Below are 20,005 nucleotides of genomic sequence, written 5' to 3'. Positions count from 1 at the left end.
TAACACTCATTTTATTTCTGTAGCATTTCATATTTAATTTTGGATTTAAATAATTTAAATTTTTATTTATAATTTTATGTTAATACATCGATTTCACTATTACTCACTTAGAAGTTTATAAATAATACTGTAATATAACATATAAAGTAGGAGAGAGGCGTATATGTACAATGTCCATGACTATGAAATAGTGATGATATCTATATGTATATGACTATTATGAATTATCAAAATCCTTTCTCCGTGTTGTGTGTCCAGCTATGAAAGCCCTTTTGACCCATTACATCACTATCGGAGGCGTTTATAGTGAAATAAATATTATATATGTTTATTACAGAATAAATTTTATTTATTAGGATTCCTTAATTTCATAACAAACATATTAAATTATATAATATTCGTTCATAAATAATGATTATTCAACTAATGTTTAATAATTGGAGTGTGATTTTGTTAATTTTAAAAAAATGGTCCTCGTGTTATAAATTAATAATATTTGAATGCATTTATTAATTATAATATTAAATTAATGTTTTCTGTGAAATTCTTTAAAAATAAATTTAATTAAAGTGTATAATGTCAAATAAAATAAAACAGTAGTTTATAAAAAAAAGTTTGTCATTTATTTGGCTTTACTCATCTTAGTACAATATTATAGTGTATTTTTGTTACAAATATTTGAGCGTGAATAAGTATTAATTCGATCAATAATTCTAAAATTAACTTAGAAGTGGTCAATATTTGGGGAAAAAATGGCGCTTGTTTTTCTGGTTTTCATTATCATTAAAAAAAAAAAAAAAAATATATCAACATTTTTGTAAAACGGTATTTTAAGATTCAATCAACGATTATCGAAATCTATAAATAAATATAAAAATTAATGGTTTTTAGGAAAAGTGTATGTATTTTTTTTTTTCATTATTGTTGAATTTTAGCAAAAAAAGGCAATTAAAAATAATACGTAAATATAAAGTATAATATATCGTGTATAAAACCTTAAAAGTTGTTTATACTATTAGTATATTATTTATTTCTCAAATTCAGTATGGTTAATTTATTTTTGTAAATACAAAACATGACGTTTTCAAGTAGTTTATCCGGCAATCCAGGATTTTTTAAAAAATTATTTTTAATACAAAAAAAAAGAAAAAGAACATGTAAAACTAAAGCTTTATACAGTTTACTCATAATTGTAGAAAAATAGTATTGTTTTATTGTTCATATAGGTTTATATATTACCGTGGTACGCATAGGAAATATATGTGCTGTACAGTACAATATTTTAACATGCATTTTTCAAGTACTCTGTTTTTGACGTTCGGAACTTTCTATTACATTGAGTTTTGGTTTACCATTTTGAATTGTTTGGATGTATCGTATAATATATCAAAATAAGTTAAGGTTACATTAAATCAAAGAGCGCTAAAATTTATTATATTAATTACCAAAGTTGTGTAACTAAGCAATACACCAAGTACCTGATAGTGACATTTGTATTGTTAGTCAAAAATAATTCATTTTCTTGATGTTTAAATGTGTAGATATTTAGAAACATTCATAGAGTATTTTCTACATATTTAATTAGATATACCTAAGTTCCTATTCAAATAGTGGGTTAGTTGATTTAAAAAAGTAATATGTTTATTATTTTATTTTATAATACCAACTACTCTTAGGATATCATAAACTATATAACTTATATATTATAATACATTTTAAATAACATTTTATCTATAAAACGTTATTTTTTGTTAATTCCGCTTTGACTACCTCCCTCCATATACACACCCACATATACATTACACAAAAAAAATATAAAGGATTTATAATAACAAATTTTGAACAATTTATTTAAACTTTTTTATTGAAAGATCAACAGAAGCTTTCTAAAGTTAAAATAAATAAATATATATTTATATTTATATGTGTTTTTGGTATAAATTTACTCACATTTTTGCCTAATTTAAGCTAATCTTCATTTTGTTAGAAATTTACATAGCTTAATGCACTATTATTGGATGGCTAATAATTTAAAAATAAAAAAGGTAGGTCCCATATTTTTAACTCTTAAATTATACAGTTTAAACTAAAATATAGCATTACATAAAATGAATTGTTAAAATACATGAAAAAATAACTAGACATTTTTCCTCTTCATTCTTAATATTTTTTTTTTACTATACTCTCAATATTATGTTTAAAACTATTATAGTGTGTTAAAAAATGTACTTGTACGCTTTACTTAAATTTTCGAATTCGCGAACTATGTAATACTACTTTTTTTCGTAAATAATAATTACAACCATAACTCAAATGTTATGCCAATCCAAAGAAATTTAATTATCTGCACAATGTTAGATTACCTTTAAAATATATACACACCCAAAGCATTATAATAACTAAGAATTGCCCTGAAGCTATTGTAGACGCTTTCGATAAACTCCGACAGTTTCCGGAGAGGCAGTACGGAAGTAGTCGTGGAACCAGTACTCGAATACTATCACGTAATTGGATCACGAATCATTTGAAACACTACTTCGCTGTTCCAGGAGTATTTAAATATTCATCGTAATATGTCCCTAGTCATGATTATACAATGGGCTAATGAGAAATTTTATCTTAAGGTGGGTAGTATTATAAATAATAACGTGTGAATATTAAAAAAAACAGAGGCGTTGTATTAATGGAAAGTGTTTAGTAAAACATGGTACAACATAAAGAATGATAAAATTGACTACACATATTTTTATTGATTGATTTTATATTCCGTCATTTCTTTCGTTCTACGAAACAAACTTGAAATCAATCTTGATAATCACAATTTAACTGTTTCTAGATTTTAACTGAAGCGGGGAATTAATTTAAAAAATACAATAGTTGAGTTGAAATAGTCAATCTATAATTTGTTAACAATTATTATTAAAAAATGACCAGACTTTGTTACAAATATTGTAATTTTCATGTATTCATTAGATAACATCCTTTTTTTTGTGTCTTAAACTAAAAAACAAAAGAAATTTCTCTTTTATTTATTTTCAGCCTATTATACATAAACTAAAAAAAATATTGTATTTATCTTTTCTTAATATTTTTTATGAGTAAGCAAATTACTCATTATTATGTAAGTATTTTAAATTATTGAAAGTCATTTCATTATGAGAATTATATATTTTCGATTACATCGATTGTATTATTTTTATTTTTATTATATATTTTTTTATTATAATTCATAACAATTATAACTATTAATTATTTATATTTATGCCACAATGAATATTAAATATTGATTGTCTTTTAATTGTATGAAATAAACCAAGATTAAACTTGTTTCAATTTTGCATTCGATGAATAAGTATAGTCTGTACTATTATTAATAGTATTATCTTGAATAGTAGAACCTAGTTATTTATTTGAAGAATAACATAAATTATTGCCGGATAAGCTAATTGGCCCACCATGGATACAGGTTTTGAAGTCAAATGTTTTAGATTCCTGGGGAAGTTTTACTATGAAGATTTTTTTTATGTATCCGCCTACATGATTTTTTTTAACTATAATGGGTGGTTTTTAATATCAAATTTTATCTAATTTGTAGTTTTATTTTTTTAATTTTTCGACAGTTTTCCAAATAAATAATTAAGAAAATCTGACAAAACATAACAAAGAAAATAAGTAGCTCGATTTTCTTATTCTTGTAGAAGAGTACCTTAATATCTAATATCTGAAGTAATGAATTTAATAAAAAGAACTTACCTATATCAGTCACTCATCTCGGTCTTACACGGTTTCTGTATCTTCCTGTGTGTTGCTCTTTTTAAGTATGAAATAGTTTATATTTTTTTGCAATGAAAATATTATTTTAAGTAGAATTCGGATTTCTATTATATACGTAGAGTCAATACGCTTTTATACATTTTTTTAAATTTTTTTTTTTAATTGACATAATTTTTCTAAATTTTATTTCTTATTTAAAAAATAAATACCTTTTGAAAGTTTCTAATAATAAAATGAATTTTTTAACCAATTATTTATAAGAAAATACTTAATTTTAAATGATCGAAGGGTAGTGAACCAACATTTGATCATTCACCAATTTACTTCGTTCATCTGCTGGCTTGTCATGACTTTAAATGATATTAAAATATTTTCAAAAATACATAAAATAGCAATGTTGTTGCTTGTTATATTAATTTTTGTTATTATTCTGAATAAAATGTTATTGTTTCATAACAAATGTATGAATTTGTGTATAATAAATTTTCCTTTTAATAATGATGATTATTAATAATTAGATATTTTAAAAGTTAATTTTATATATATAGTATATAAGTAACTTTTACACTCGTAAATATACTATTTGTACTAAATGTATTTAACATTCCTATCACTAATCTTGTGATATAAATATTTAGTTGAGTTCTTAATAATTAGATTTTTATATATGTAATAAAAATGAATGTGCATTATTAAATTTATTTTGGTATTTTAGTAAGTTCGTCAGTTGATTTGCCCCTACAGTATTATTGTTTAATTTTCGTGAGACGGGCCGCGGCAATATAATTGTTACACAATATTAATAATTATTTTTTAATGTCATCATAAATATTATAGTTGGAATATTTTAATTTATATTTTAGTATTACATTTTGTATTTAATAATTGTAATGATATAATATTTGCTGTTTACAATAAATAATTATACTTATATATATAAATAATTTCCAAAACAATATTTATAAGCAATTTGTATTTTAAATTTCATATTGTATATTTGTATGAAAACATTAAAATTGTAAATTGTACAATAATTTATTCAGTTTAAATATAATATAGTATACTTTTTCAATAAAGTGCGCGAAATGTTTTCTCGATGCTTATCGGCCCCAATTCCTTTAAATAATATAATTACATATAGTCCATACTTTTTTTAGTATAAATTTAAATTAGTAATTTCAGTACCATAACTAATAAATAAGTTAATTTTATGTATGTTCTGAATTGAAATAGAACTTTATGTTATTTATTACATTTCCAATTAAAAATTATGTAAACAATTAAATTTAATTAATAATATCCAAGTTAATATGTCGAAATTATTTATATTGAATACAATGATATTATATGGTGGTGAATCGTTATTTTTAATGAAATCCTACTTTAATTATTTATTATTTTTATAATAATTTAGTTGTTTTCATTAAAATTTGTATTTTTTGTTTAATAATAGGAAAATTTAAATTATAATTAATCATTATTAAGAAAATGTTCTTAAGTAGCTTAAATTATACGATGATAAATTTATAAAATTATAATTTTATTAATTTCTACTTTTATTTTACTGAAAATCGTATAAGAAATTTTATTCATAAGTATATTAAAGTATTTTAAAGTTTACCATATTTTATTGAATGATAATATCTGAAATTTAAAGAAAAACAGCAAACAAAATGTAAAAAAACATTTTTAGTGACATATAAAATCATTATAATAAACCTGAAACGTAAATTGACACAATAATGAGTTTTGTAGAGAATATTTAATTCTACTTTCCACAAATAACATAGTTTCATATCGTTTTTAATGAATCAGTTGTTTTTATTTATATTTATTTGTTATTTATTTTGTTGTTGGGCCAAAAGGGCCATAATTATTTAAATATTTTTTAATTTAATTGTCTATGTTGCTGTAAATTATTTCTTGTTATTACCTAAATATTCTAAATCTTAATATTTATTTTTGGCCAGAAGGGCCGATGCTTATAATTACTTTTATTTTATAATATACAGCAACATAGTTACCATTTTATTACATTTTTATATTATTTTTAGTTACCTTTTTTTTGTTCCTACTATAATTTTAAGCACACACAATACACTTATATATATATATACACACTCCTACACACAATAACATAACATAGCTCACTAGTATTTGCGAGGCGAACCCAAACACTGCTAGTTGAGCTATATACCGCACTACACACCTCACAAACAAAGTCGGTCGGTGCTGTGCGACACGCAAAAGTCGGTATCCGGGAGTGCGGCATATTATTTGTAGCACCCGGCCCAAACAACATGTAACTAACGATAAAATTCCCTTATGGTTTTCTTATTGTTATTTTTATCTTATATGGAATATATAAAATATAAATAAAACCATTAAAAATTAATTTTATATTATTTTTTTACTTTATAACTTTTTTAACTTTTTGAAACATTTCAAATTTTTTCTTAAAACTATAAATGAATTTGATCCATTGGTATTATTTTCAAGTATAGAAGACTTGTAAATTATTTATAACTTGAAAAGAAATAAATTACAAAATAAATAATAATGTAGACCACAAGGTATTTTGTTAAGGTTAATTTCACTATATTAGTTTAATTATTTTGAGGTTCAACTTAAGATTATTTTAAATTTAATATGAATATGCGAATAGAAAATTAATATGTCAACACTTTTATTAAAGATTTGAATTTTATACTTAATAAAACGTTACTTGTAGCTAGCAGATAATTAGTATAATATTATAAATATTCTTTTAAATAAATGTTATCATTACATTTTCTCAAATACCTATGTATTATACGTATATAATATACATATTTTCAAGAATATTATCGAAATCAATATATAGGGATGAAATTACCTAGATAGTATCGCTCATCACTAATGTGAGTTTTATTTTTTGTCAAACATTCAATGCTTACTTACGTTTACAGAAAAAAAAATATTACTTACATGAGTAAGAAATTCTTAAAATAAGAAATCTTATTTATTTTCTATAAAAAATGTATTAAACTTTATTCAATCATTAAAAATAGCTTAGGTATATCATTTTAACGTATTGATTACTTATAGTCAGAGTAAGTCGTTATTCGAATGATATTTTATTAAGATAACATTTTATTTAAATAAATAATTATTCTGATGATTTTATCATAATCGTCCAAATAAAAATGTATTTAAATATTTTTCAAACCTCATAATTAGAGCCCGGATTTATATGCATTTGCATGTTTGTACTAAGTATATGCACGTCTATGGAAGTTTAAAATGTCCACGATTCATATCAAACCAAATTTTATATTACATGTTTTGCATATTTGTTCATAAGTGCATATAACATATATAATTAATGGGTTTTTAATAAATTAACTATTTTAATTTACAATACTTGCTGTAATTGCTTCGAATACAACACGAATAGACATGATAGGTATTAGGTTTCAAAAATATTATTTTAAAAGATTTATATTTTTTTTAAATTTTCTATTAGTTTTTTGAGAGTAGGTAACTTCAAATTATCTAAAATATTTATAAAATCTTTATATAGTTAAAATAGAACTCTATATATGAACTTATAAATATAAAAATATGTATAATATAAAAATGTTAATAAATATATATAAAGGTACGATGATACATACTACTTGCCTATATCCAATGGTTAAATGGTATGTGGCATGTGCGTGTATTAATGCTTAATACAATAAAACAATATTGTAGTTTGCTGTGCAGAACACTACGCCCAAATTGCACCTCGCGTTCGAGGTATACTTTAGTACTAAAATGAATATTAATCATTCTGTTATACTTTTATATTTTATATTAGTATTGTTTGGAAATTATTCAAATAAAAGTATTTTCAAGTTATTCTAATAAAAATATATTTGAATAATTGTAAAACAAATCATTCAAATAATTATCTAGCTAAAATTGTATAAATCTGCTTATAGTTAAATCATGTATATATGAGGTATAGCATTTTTAAACAAATTATTAATTATGAATTAATAGGTACCAAACAACTATTATGAGTGCCAGTTATTTTAAGTGTATTAAACGATATTGTGTATTTTAATTAGATATTCAATAAATATTATCATAAAATATCAAAGTATAATATAGCATGAATTTTAAATTGATTGGGTTAGTTTTAATTTAAAAAATAGAAAGAACTTTATATATGTGTATTACATTTTTTTTAAACTTACGAATGTATTAAAGTTATTATATTTATATTTGAAAAAGTATTAATTTTGGTTTTTGTAAATATAAATAATCCTACTGTATGTTGAAAAAACATGCGATAAAAAGTAAATAATGTTTTATTTAAAAAAAATATATATATATATATATTAATCGTATCACCATTTTTCGATGAAATATGAAAACGTGTTTTTGAATAAGTAAGTTTGATGACACCAAATAATTATGAATTGTAGTCATATTAATCCAATGGTAATAATTAATAATAATCATTTAAAATTGATATTATAAACACATATTTGAATTTTATATTTACTTTTCCCTATTTTAATTTTCAATTCTTTTATAATGGTTTGTATTAGAGAATCTACTGAAAAAATATTATCTTTAGAAACGGTGTAATTACACTTAATTAAATATTATTATTATTAATCATCTTATATATTGGCACCAGCAATTATATTTAAATAAACTTTTAGCTGGTTTATTTATAAGCCGTGTTCCATATAGAATCGTTTTTCAAATGATGAATTATCGAGTTCAAATATAAAATAACATAAAGTTGTTATAAGTGTGCAGAGATTAAATAAGCAATACAGGTGTCGGTGGCCAAACATTTTTTTATGTATAACTGTTGATGTTGCAAATATGGAATATATGAAGTAATAATTTTTATATACTTAAATTACATAATAATTAAGTAATCAATGTTAAGTTATTAATTTGTTGACCAATTTTCTAATGGTTTTTATTATTAATTCAATAATATAGTACGAGTAGATATGTGTGAGGTACTGGTATATATGATTGTCAGGCATTCGTCTCACTTCGCGCATCATGAACCATAGTGCAAACTAATTAATTTTTAGTATTATATTATTAGTTTAATTTATTTATCTAACCGTTCACTTTTTGTTGATTTTTTTACTTTATAACTACTATTTTGATCAACTTTACTTTATAGAATTTGAAAATAAAAGTTTTCATATTTTTACATTGGCCATATGACATTTTTGAGTTTTTACCATCCCAAATATACTTCCTGATAAAATTAAACTTATAATCAGTGAGTCCTATAACACTTCCAAAAACTGTGATAAAAAAAGGTGTCATCTGTTGAATGTTTTTTTTACATATCTATCAAAAACTTTTACCCCTATCAAAACTGTCATACAGATTTTTGCTTAGATAGAGTATGTAAATAAAAAAATTATGTACGAAAATTGTGATTCAATGTGCACTATCAAGATTGGGCCATTATGTGAAACGATTTTCAATGAGTAACACGTGTCGGCTAACTGGATATTAGAAAGCGTCTAAAGCTAATAATCAGAATTGGTAATGTTATATTGGATAACACCGTTACCTTGTAAGAGGGGTATATTGATAACAATTTCACATTGTACTATGCGACCTACTAAATGGCTTAAAACCCTTGTAATTACCGGACCGATTAATTGATTTTATCCTCTAGAACTGTCACATTTCAAAAGAAATCAGAATTTTGTTAATCATTGTTTTTTTTTTTTTTTTAGAATACCATTCTACCGGAAGCTGTGCGTTTTTGGGAACAAGCACTCATGGTTCGTAAAACCGAAAACGTTATTCGACTTAACCGGTAATTAATGTGAAAATCTATATGAATTTAATGTAAATACAGGAAATTATATTGTTAAAAAATTAGAAAATTACTTCTTGGAACTTTCGTCGACATATATTCAAAAATTAAAATATAAGGGAAAATTCAATTAATTTTAGATTAACGTTTTAAAAATTAAAAGTGTTAAAAATAAAAATAAATGTTAAAAAATGTTAAAATATTTTGTTTTTTAATATGTTTTTCTAGAACCTAACGACGAGTAGTATGGATTAAATATAGATACATACATATAGATTAAATATATTAAATATATATATTAATGTATATTTATATTATGTATATGTATATTTCATTTATATTTTATATTTAATCTATGCGAGTAGACACTAAGTAAACATATTACTCTTAAATAAACTGAACTTCGCATTGAATAATTTTCGAATTACATAATCTATCAAACCTTTTAAAATGTATAACAATAACTTTTCTAATGGCTTATTTAATTTTCATATCTGACGTTCTTTTTTTAAATTAGCTATTTCGTTACATTTTCCCTCCGACTAAAATGTCATACCAGTTTTTCATATTTTACTATCGCATTTGTGTAAAATAATTAATGAGACAGCGCAACAAGTCAAACTGGAGTGTATACTATTTGAATTTGATTAATAATGACCAAGGTAATTATTACCTTGGTAGTATAAGGCAATTTTTGACTCAACATTCGCACAGACATTAAAAATTAGGATTTTAATTTTGTATTAGTAGGATATGATTTTTTCTATGAATTTAGACAAATTTCAAATGTAGTGCTATAAATATGTGTTATATATACGTTTGTTATTTTTTTTTTTTTTGTATATGCACTGTATATTATACATTGTACAATCATATAGTCCTTGAATTTCAGTAGATTTACAGCTCACAGCAGCAAAATGTCATCACTCGACTACCTGATTCATGAACTTTCATTTCTGAAAACATAACATGCAGAGTGTTTAAATAAGAAATACTCTAAAAGTCTATAATATATTAAATTACTAAACAATAACTTTCCCAGTATTTGTTTTATTTGAGCAGTATTGCAATTTAAACAATAACTGGTCAAGGAACTGGCTAGCGTATTTTACTGCCTAGAATAGATTTAACCCAATCAAATTCTACTATTTCCCTTTAATTTACTAGGCATCAATTTCTGATAGGAATAGATTTTGCTATGCTAATCAACAAAGCATAGGGTCAATCATTGGGCAAAGTTTGGTTGTATTTACCCCAACCTATCATACTAGTCAACTTTATGTACCATGTCCAGTGTTACATATTTTGAAAAATGAAAAATACAAATAATACCGAACAACAAAAAAGATATAATAAATATAGTTTCTAAAGAAATTCTATAATAATAATACACAAATTCATTAAAATTTTAATTTGCTTATCGATTTTTTTGTATTGAATGAAATATTAGCAGTTTTTCCGTGTGCCTTACTGACCAGTATGTGTACCGGAATAAGCCCCACAACTACCATTACCGCCACCGTGGAGACCGTCCTATATGCCGATGGTTCTTTGTAGCCTTATTATTATATTTTTATATTATTTATTTATTTTTTATTTATATTGGTTATATTTATATTGGTCTTATGAACTAACGCGCCCGCCTAAACTTAAGCGGCATATAGCTCTTTCGATTTTGTCCCACCTTGCCGAATTGAATGCATTAGCTACGTCTAGTGCCAATACCGCGCAGAGCCTCCTCTAACGCTTCGGTCCCTCGGCTGCTTACTTTACTATTTCGCAGATTTTTGTAATAGCATCAATTTTAGACCTGTCCTTCCTGAACCCATCCTGGCGTTTGCTTAAACCGCCAATGCTTACTAAGTATGACTATAGTCGTTTCTTAATGATGCGCTCGAATAGCTTGCCTATTGTGTTAAGAAGACGTATGGATCGGTATGACGATGGCTGCTCCAACGGTTTGTCTCCTTTCCGGAGAAGAACTAATTTCGCCATCTTCCACGTCTTAGGGAAGGATCCATATTTAAAGCACAGGTTGAATATTCTGCTTAAAATCTTTGACTTCCTCGCCGTTATCTCTTTTACAACCATGTCCGGTATTCCGTCTAGACCCAATGGTATTTTGCAACTGACTTATATTACTTCTGCCATGGTTACATCTGGAAAAAATTGTTCTAAAATTTTAGGCGGTCATTTTATATCGTTTACCGAAGAAACAAAAACATCTACTATGGATTCCAGTATGTCGGGTAGTGTAAATCCGAGAATTGTTTTTCTTCCCATTAGTTTTTTGGTCACAATTTTATATGGTAACTTTCACGAATCTGTTTCTACCTGATTGCATAGGTTGTCCCAGCTCTTTTTTTTTTATTTTCTTTATTTCCCTGTTCAGTTTCTTCCTTGTCTCCTTATAATCCAAAGTTTTAATTCTCTTTGTGCATTTTAAATATACCTCTATATATATATGTTTAAATTTAATGTATTTTATTTTATAGGAAATGCGTCAACAACCAAGTTTTTTATCGAAAAGGGGATCCCCATCCGTATTGCAAGAACGCTTGTGAAGATCGAACCATGTGCGGTGAAGTACAAGTTCCCGAAGATCATTTAGAGGTAATTCTTGTATAAAAATGAAATAAATACTAATAATAAATGTAATATGCAATATTCTTGTTAGGTGATTTTGTTCATTGTGTGATCTAAATATTCATTTATAAATGCGTTCAATGATCTTAATATTATTATTTTCCTTTGAACCTTAAAATAAAATAAAAATAAAAAATAAAAAATAAAATTATCTATGCATCATAATATTATATGAATCGAGGAAGATCCATATTCTAAACATCTACGTTGGTACCGTTTTTCTTTTTTTTCGATGTTTTAAGTTCCAAAACGCTTGAACACATTAATTATATACAAAAACGAATCAAACACGTGTACACATAACACAATATTATGACGCATAATGTGTTTTTTCAACGAGTTGGTTTTTATTTTATGAATAAATAATGTACGATGACAATAAGCGAATTTGAACGTTCGGCCGGGAAAAGAAAGTAGACGATTTTTTTTTCACGACAATGAAAACACATGAAATACAAACTGCTATGCGTTTTGATCATAAGTATTAAACGACTTGCGCGTATCCCACGACGTTTCATCGCGTGCGCACGCCATCGCTGGCTAGTAGGCAGATGGAGCGCGGGGCCTACAGTTTACGTTATGTAACAAGATGTCAAGATTAATGTAACACTTGCGCACGGCGGTGTCGTTGAGTCGTAATACGTCACCACATGCCGCGTGCGTGTCCCATCGGTACATGGGGAACAGGATGTATGGCCGCGTGCCCTGTGTACGACGTTTCTGACCGGCATTCGTTCGTTTTTTTCTTCTTTTTTTCATCCCATGTTTACTCGCGCAGGCTTGCAAGACGTGCAACGCGTCGGGTATGGACTGCGGCACGGGAACGTCCGTATCGGGCGTGGGCATCGAGGGCGCGGATTTCGTGTTCTACGTGAGCGCGATGGAGACGGAACGGTGCCACAAGGGTCTGACCGTGGCGTACGCGGCCCACTGCCAACAGGAGTCGTCGTTGGACCGGCCGATCGCGGGCCACGCCAACCTATGCCCGGAAAGCATCAGCACCAAGCCGCAAGAGCTCGAAGTGCTCCTGTCCACGGTCAAGCACGAGATCCTGCACGCGCTCGGTTTCTCCGTGAGCCTGTTTGCTTTCTACCGGGACGCCAACGGGTATCCGTTGACCACCAGGGAAGACAACGGCAAGCCCAGACTGAACGAGAAGTAAGTAACGCCGCTGTTTCACCGTATAATACATGTATATACATTCGTGTTCACTCGATGCTAGCAAGGTACATTTGTCGTTTAAATGGAAAAATGTTGTCACATCAATCATCCCTCCGCCCCCGCCTCCCACATCACGCGAATACGCTTATGCTTGCATAGTAACTGTGATTTTACGTTGGTACCAATTTCATAAGTGTAAAATGTATGTAACTTTGTTGGTATAAGTAAGGCCGTAAGCTCGCAGTAGACTCGTTCGGGTGTTAATGCAATAAAAAAAAAAAAAAAAACACCAAAATATGCAGAGTAAAAATTATTTTATCTTCGATATTAAAAATTAATTTTAATTTATAAGTATCTAATTTTTATAAATAGTTATTTTTTTGTTTTATATTTTTTAATATTATATAATAATTTACAATATAAGCTTTACACTGCAATACAATGTTTATTTTTTTATTTTTTAATTTGATCAAATCTGAAATAAAAATATACCTAACTAAAAATAATTGGGACAATACAATTATACTGGTCAATAATTTATCATTTATCTACCCGTTAAATTTATTTAATTTGAAAAAAAAATCGAAAATTTATTGAAATATGCATTCATATTCTTAAATTCCCAAAAATTTACAAAATAAAATTAGTATTAATTGATTCAGTGAAGCGTGAATCAAATTTGTAGGTTCGTATTAAATTGAATCAGTAGAAAAAATATACAATTTTATAAATATCCAAGTTCTAATGATAAGTAGGTAATTATAAAATAATATGGTATAAAGATTATACATTCTTTTCACTACTTATTTGTATATCTAAATAGTGCAGCGAATATGTTTATATACTCGTATATTTATATAATATAATACGCGAACACGTTACATGATTATTTGACACAAATAGGTGGTGTGTCGTTTTATAGGTAGGTAAATCACTAGGTTTCAAAAGTGAAATGAGCAATGACTAAATATAATTTATATGAACAATTATTTGCGATTTATTCGTACATAATTAACGTGCAATCTATAAATTGTTTCATTTAATGTTGAAGACATTTCGTTACAATTTATTACAATGCTCTTATTAAATTTTTTTTTTATTTTCTTTTATTAAATAAAAAAAATCATTATATTTTCGAAAAAAACTATAAGTTTAAATTATAAATTGAAAATAATAAATGATTAATTATAATACTAATTTATATTTTATCTAAAACATAGTTAAATGCATATTACTATTAACTTTTGATTCTCTGAAAGAGAAATTATTAACCAAACTTATATGATAATTTAACACTTTATTATACTTGGTAAAATACTTACGACTATAATAACTGCATTAGATAATTTTTTTTTTTTAATATATTAATGTAAATCTATGCCTTAATTACTTTAAGTTTTATTTGTTAACTTAAAATCTAGATAATTTAATTTATAAACAATTTAATATTTTCATAAATATTTTCAGAAAATAATTTGATTTATTTGAAGTTGAATTATCAAAAAAATTTAAAAATACTAAACAGAATTCTTACAAATAAAAATAAATAAAAATATTAGAAGTAGTAATTTGAAATTTCTATATTTTATACTATATTTTTCAAAATGTTCACCCTCGCAACAATTTTTATTTTATAGTTATTTTAAATTCACAATTTGTATTCATGAAACTGTAAAACTAATTAAAATTTAGTACAAACATTTCGACAGTTACGTGCCAAAACCTCGTAACTCCATTTTTACAAATTGTTAACCTCGTAACTTAACTTAAGAGTATTTTTTCAACTTCTAATTACAATTTTTAGAAATTACAATTTAACCGTATCACAATGTATTGTACTATAATCGTTTTTACAGCATGTACAACTTAGGCTACCAATGCTAATTTTAACAAAAAGTGAAATTTACAAAATTTTAAGTTACGAGGTTTTGACACGTAGCTGTCGATATGAAATAATATTTAGTAAACGTAATGACATTAAAGAAAAATTAAAATGTCTATTGGCATATGGAGAATGTGATGCATGCAGTATCTTACAAGTAGTCACGAGTGCACAATACTGCGTAGTAACCAATATTGACCTAACCCCGCCACACTATTAACAATTCAATAACCTATACACTGAATGCTACAGTTCCTTCTATCATAAAACCGGTCTCTCTACTAGTAGGAAATTGCGAACGGTACCATTCTCTTGCGGAGTTGAGTATGCTACATATATAAATGTATACACCAAATACACATGACTACTAAAATTTCCGTTATAAAATTATAAGCAAAGCGCTCCCATATATGTAAGTTTTAAAAATGTGAAAATAAGTTGAATACTAAAGATCATGTCTGGAAATATCACTGAATATTGAATACAGTTAAAATGTTTAGGTTTCAACTTATATTATATTCCTTTTGTTAAGTACTAATTGTACCGTTCAATAAAAAAAAAATATATTTTATTTTTTTAAACGAAATTTTGATTATTAGACTTCAAGCGAGGCAGTGGAGTGACAAAGTAATTAAAACAGTCATCAGGCGTAATTGGACTGTTCACGGCGCCGTAGTCGACAAAGAAGTACAAATGATGGTAACTCCTAGGGTTGTGGAAGAAGTTCGAAAACATTTTAACTGCTCGACTTTAGAAGGAGCTGAACTTGAAGATCAGGGAGAAGATGGCACAGCACTCACCCACTGGGAAAAAAGGATTTTTGAGGTATTTATCTTGATTTAGTCTTTATTCACTTTTAGCATTTAATTAACAATTAAGTTAATAAACAAGATATCAATTTCTTAATTTAATTAAATTAATTAATTTGTATTTATGTATAATACAATTGATTATTTAATTACAACAGTTAGCGAAATTTGTTATTTCATTTACGCTTATATTAATAATGTCATGTTTGAAGGGCTCGTTTTCCTTAAAGTATCCTATGATAATTGTTTTATCAATTGGAATACATATGTATATACTTTTTTAAATTATTTTATAATTATTGTAAAAGATTGCTTAAATGGTAATAATATTTATTTTATATTTATATTCATTAAATTCTATACTGTTTTAGTTGTAAGATTGAATATTTAGAAATTTTCTAGAGTACTATAACTCTATTAACTAGTAAATAATTTTTAAAACTAAGCAAAAATAATATAGTGGAAAACATACATGTTTGTTTTTCAGTTAAAATCTGTCTTATATAAACATCAAACTCATTATCATGTTTTTATTGGCAGTATTTCTTCAAAACACTAATATAATTATTTTTAACTTATTTTCAAAGCATGAAAACATTGCTTCAATTCTTAACTATAAGTTTCCATCTCATATTTTTACTTTAAATCTTGTTTTATGCTTATTTTAATTATGTAAATAATAGTAAAATTACAAAATTTGTTTTATAAAAATAAAAAGGTTTTGTGTAGCTATTAACTAATGAGAGAATAAAACTATTGAAACTATAAAAGAAAAAAAAATTTATTTACCTTGACTAATACTCTTATAGAAGTTGTTAGATGAAACAGTGTTTCAAAAGTGTGTGCTGCAAAAACGTAAATATTTTTATCAGAAATACATTAAGTAAACAATGTTTTTCCTAAGAGTGCCGTGACTTACCATAGTTAATAAAGTGACGTTCCGATGGAAAACATTTAAGATTAACTTATTATTCAAAGGATTAGTTTTTAACAGTTATGTAGATAATGAAGCCCGTAGATAGTTAAAAATTTCAAAGATAAAAAATTTCAATAAATAAATTATAAAAAAAAACAATATAGGTCTAAATGTATGATGTACCTGATAATTGATCTTATCTGAAGAATTTTGATTTTGAGTGTAACTCAAATTGATTTCATTTTGATATTTTTATTTTTTTCTTTAGACACTCACGATCACGGGTTAAATCTGAACTAAAAATGTTATCCTGTAACTTTAGAGTTTAAAAATGGAATGTAGGTATAAAGTATATACAGTAGCCAGTTATTCGGGAAATATTTAAAATTTATTTTTAAAATGTTTAAACAATAAAATATACAACACCAATCAATATTGACGAATCATATTAATAAAACGTTATATTAACGAATCAAACAAATATTAAAAACCTATATCATACTAAAAAAGATTAATTTATTAATTAAATATATGCATATTTAAAATAAAGATAAACATATGCATATTTTTAGGGAGAATCGATCAAAATTCATGTTGGTATATTGGTATGTTGTATAGATCTATAAAAGAGAATTGTTTAACATTTTCATCAAAAAATTATATAATATAATTGACTCATACTTTTTCTAACAAAAAAATTATATTATAACTTAAGATAATGCAAATATTAATGTTGAACTCTAAAAATTAATTATATATAATTTTTAAGAAAAAAATATGATACAATTAATACTAATTAATTTTTTTTTATCCCAAGGATAAATCTTCAATTCGCTTAAAAATGTACTATACTCGTATATATTTTCGTTTTCACATAATTAAAAATCTTGATCTGAGATTCTTGTACTTTCCAAGTCATTTAGTTAAAGATACTTTAATTTGTTCCTAAGCCATGAAATGATTATCTGGATCACAGTTTTGCTTAAATTAATGTGTATTGTCTTCTTATTTTCATAAAAAAAACTTTTTTAGAATGAAGCAATGACGGGTACTCATACACAGAATCCAGTATACTCAAGACTAACACTTGCACTGATGGAAGATACTGGATGGTATAAAGCTAATTATTCATTAGCTCAAGATCTCAGCTGGGGAAAAAATTTAGGCTGTGATTTTGTAACAAAAAGCTGTAAACAATGGATGGATATGAAACGTGCCAAGGGCCAATCGATCCATCCGTTTTGCAATAAAGTGAAAAGAGACCCCCTGGAAACTGAGTGTACCGATGATCGGAGCTCTGTGGCTCTATGCAATCTAGTCGAACACGTGCAGCCCTTACCGACCATTTACCAGGTTAGTAAAATACTTATAGTTATTTTTATTTATTTTTTCATTGTCAAATTTTACGAAATTTTAATCTTAAAATTTCATTTTAATTATTGAATAACTTAAACAAAATTATGTTCTACAATAAACTGCATTCAATTAGATGAATCATAGAAGCTGAGTAATACAGTTTTATGTGTTTATATTTTGTTAAATTTCTATATAATTACTATAATTACTATAAATAATTCTTAAAAATAAAATAAATTCAAAACTTTTTAAATTATACAATAATATAACTTTACCAATATTGTTGATTATATTTTAACGTAATTAAAATCTGTATTATAAAGTAAATAAAGCAAATCATTATTAAGTAAATTTTTCGCAAAATTAAACAATAAAAATAAAAATCTATATGTACTTCATACATCTATTTATCTTAAAATATATTTAGTATCTGAAATAGATATTTTAAAATGCTTAGTAAGAAATTTCTTTATAGTATTAATCTTAACAATAAAATTTCCTCAAAAATATATTTATAGTATTATTATACAGGGTAGCCCGGTATGTTTTCCCAATTGAAATATTTATGAAAATAATAATTTTTATTTGAATGCTATTTTATAATAGGTGTATTCGTGAAAATGTTATATTAAATTCTTATTTTCATTCCTTTGACGGTTTAAAAAAAATACTTTTGAATTTAGATTTTTTTTTTCAAAGTATCGCAATCGTAAATCTAAAAATAGGTTTCAAAGTTATAGGCTTATAATTAATGTAAATTTTGAAATCATTGAAATCATGCACGGTTTTTTATCATGGCTATCGTAATAAATTAGTTAAAATATTAAGTAACGTTTTCTACAACAGTACCTATACGTATATATCGTATTAAGGGAACTGGCATTCGTTCGTCATTGCGATAGTCAGACACTAATGAAGCTGCAAAAATGTTTTATGTTAACAATTCCAATGATGTGACATGAAGAGTTAAAATTATTTACTTTATACAATTTATTGTTATAGAAATTATACTTTACTATGTATTTGCTTTTCTTATTTTAAAAACTGACGTTAACAACTAATATGAAACCAATTGAATTCTTAAATTTGTGATACTATAGCTGTCTTATACATTTTTTTTCATTAATAGTTAATTTTGCAATTTAAATGAAAATTATTAATTTTACATTACGTTTTTCATTTGCGGCTCTCCCTACTATACAATTATACTAAAACAAAATAATTAATATTCACGTAGATTTTCCATCGATAAAAAGTGTAGGATATATAATATATATATATATTTTGACACATTAACGCGTATTGCATATATTCATTAATTATACAATTGTCTCCACAGCTAAATTATATGAATTAAACGTATTTTATCGATTTTATTTTACATTTACATAGAATAATACTTAAAAATTACTAGTGACATTTTTTCTTTTCGATTTTAAACAATAAATAATTATACTTGAAATACAATTGAAAAATGTTTTAGTTTATCGTTGTATTCTAAATAAATTTAAAGTATAAAAAAGAAAAAAAATTAATAAATACAAATTAATATATTTATAAACATTTTTTAAACTATATAATAACTACCAATAATTTACTTTATATAAGTAATAAAAATAATATGG

At 25.4% G+C, this 20,005-nt stretch overlaps 1 protein-coding gene across 1 annotated transcript in view; it reads left to right on the top strand.

The window, feature by feature from the left end:
- The window catches only part of LOC112679706 (leishmanolysin-like peptidase), a 73,910-nt gene that overhangs the window by 44,214 nt on the left and 9,691 nt on the right, over window positions 1-20,005 (top strand). Inside the window, exons 4-8 of the mRNA XM_025549599.1 lie at window positions 9,528-9,610; window positions 12,106-12,223; window positions 13,035-13,414; window positions 15,899-16,124; window positions 18,057-18,377. Of these exons, the coding sequence (XP_025405384.1) occupies window positions 9,528-9,610; window positions 12,106-12,223; window positions 13,035-13,414; window positions 15,899-16,124; window positions 18,057-18,377 (1,128 nt within the window). The remainder of the gene's footprint in view (window positions 1-9,527; window positions 9,611-12,105; window positions 12,224-13,034; window positions 13,415-15,898; window positions 16,125-18,056; window positions 18,378-20,005) is intronic.

This window comes from Sipha flava, unplaced genomic scaffold (genome assembly GCF_003268045.1).
Source record: "Sipha flava isolate LNK unplaced genomic scaffold, YSA_version1 166_pilon_pilon, whole genome shotgun sequence".
NCBI lineage: Eukaryota > Metazoa > Arthropoda > Insecta > Hemiptera > Aphididae > Sipha > Sipha flava.
Note: the sequence above shows the minus strand (reverse complement) of the source record. Positions and strands in the feature narration are given on the sequence as shown.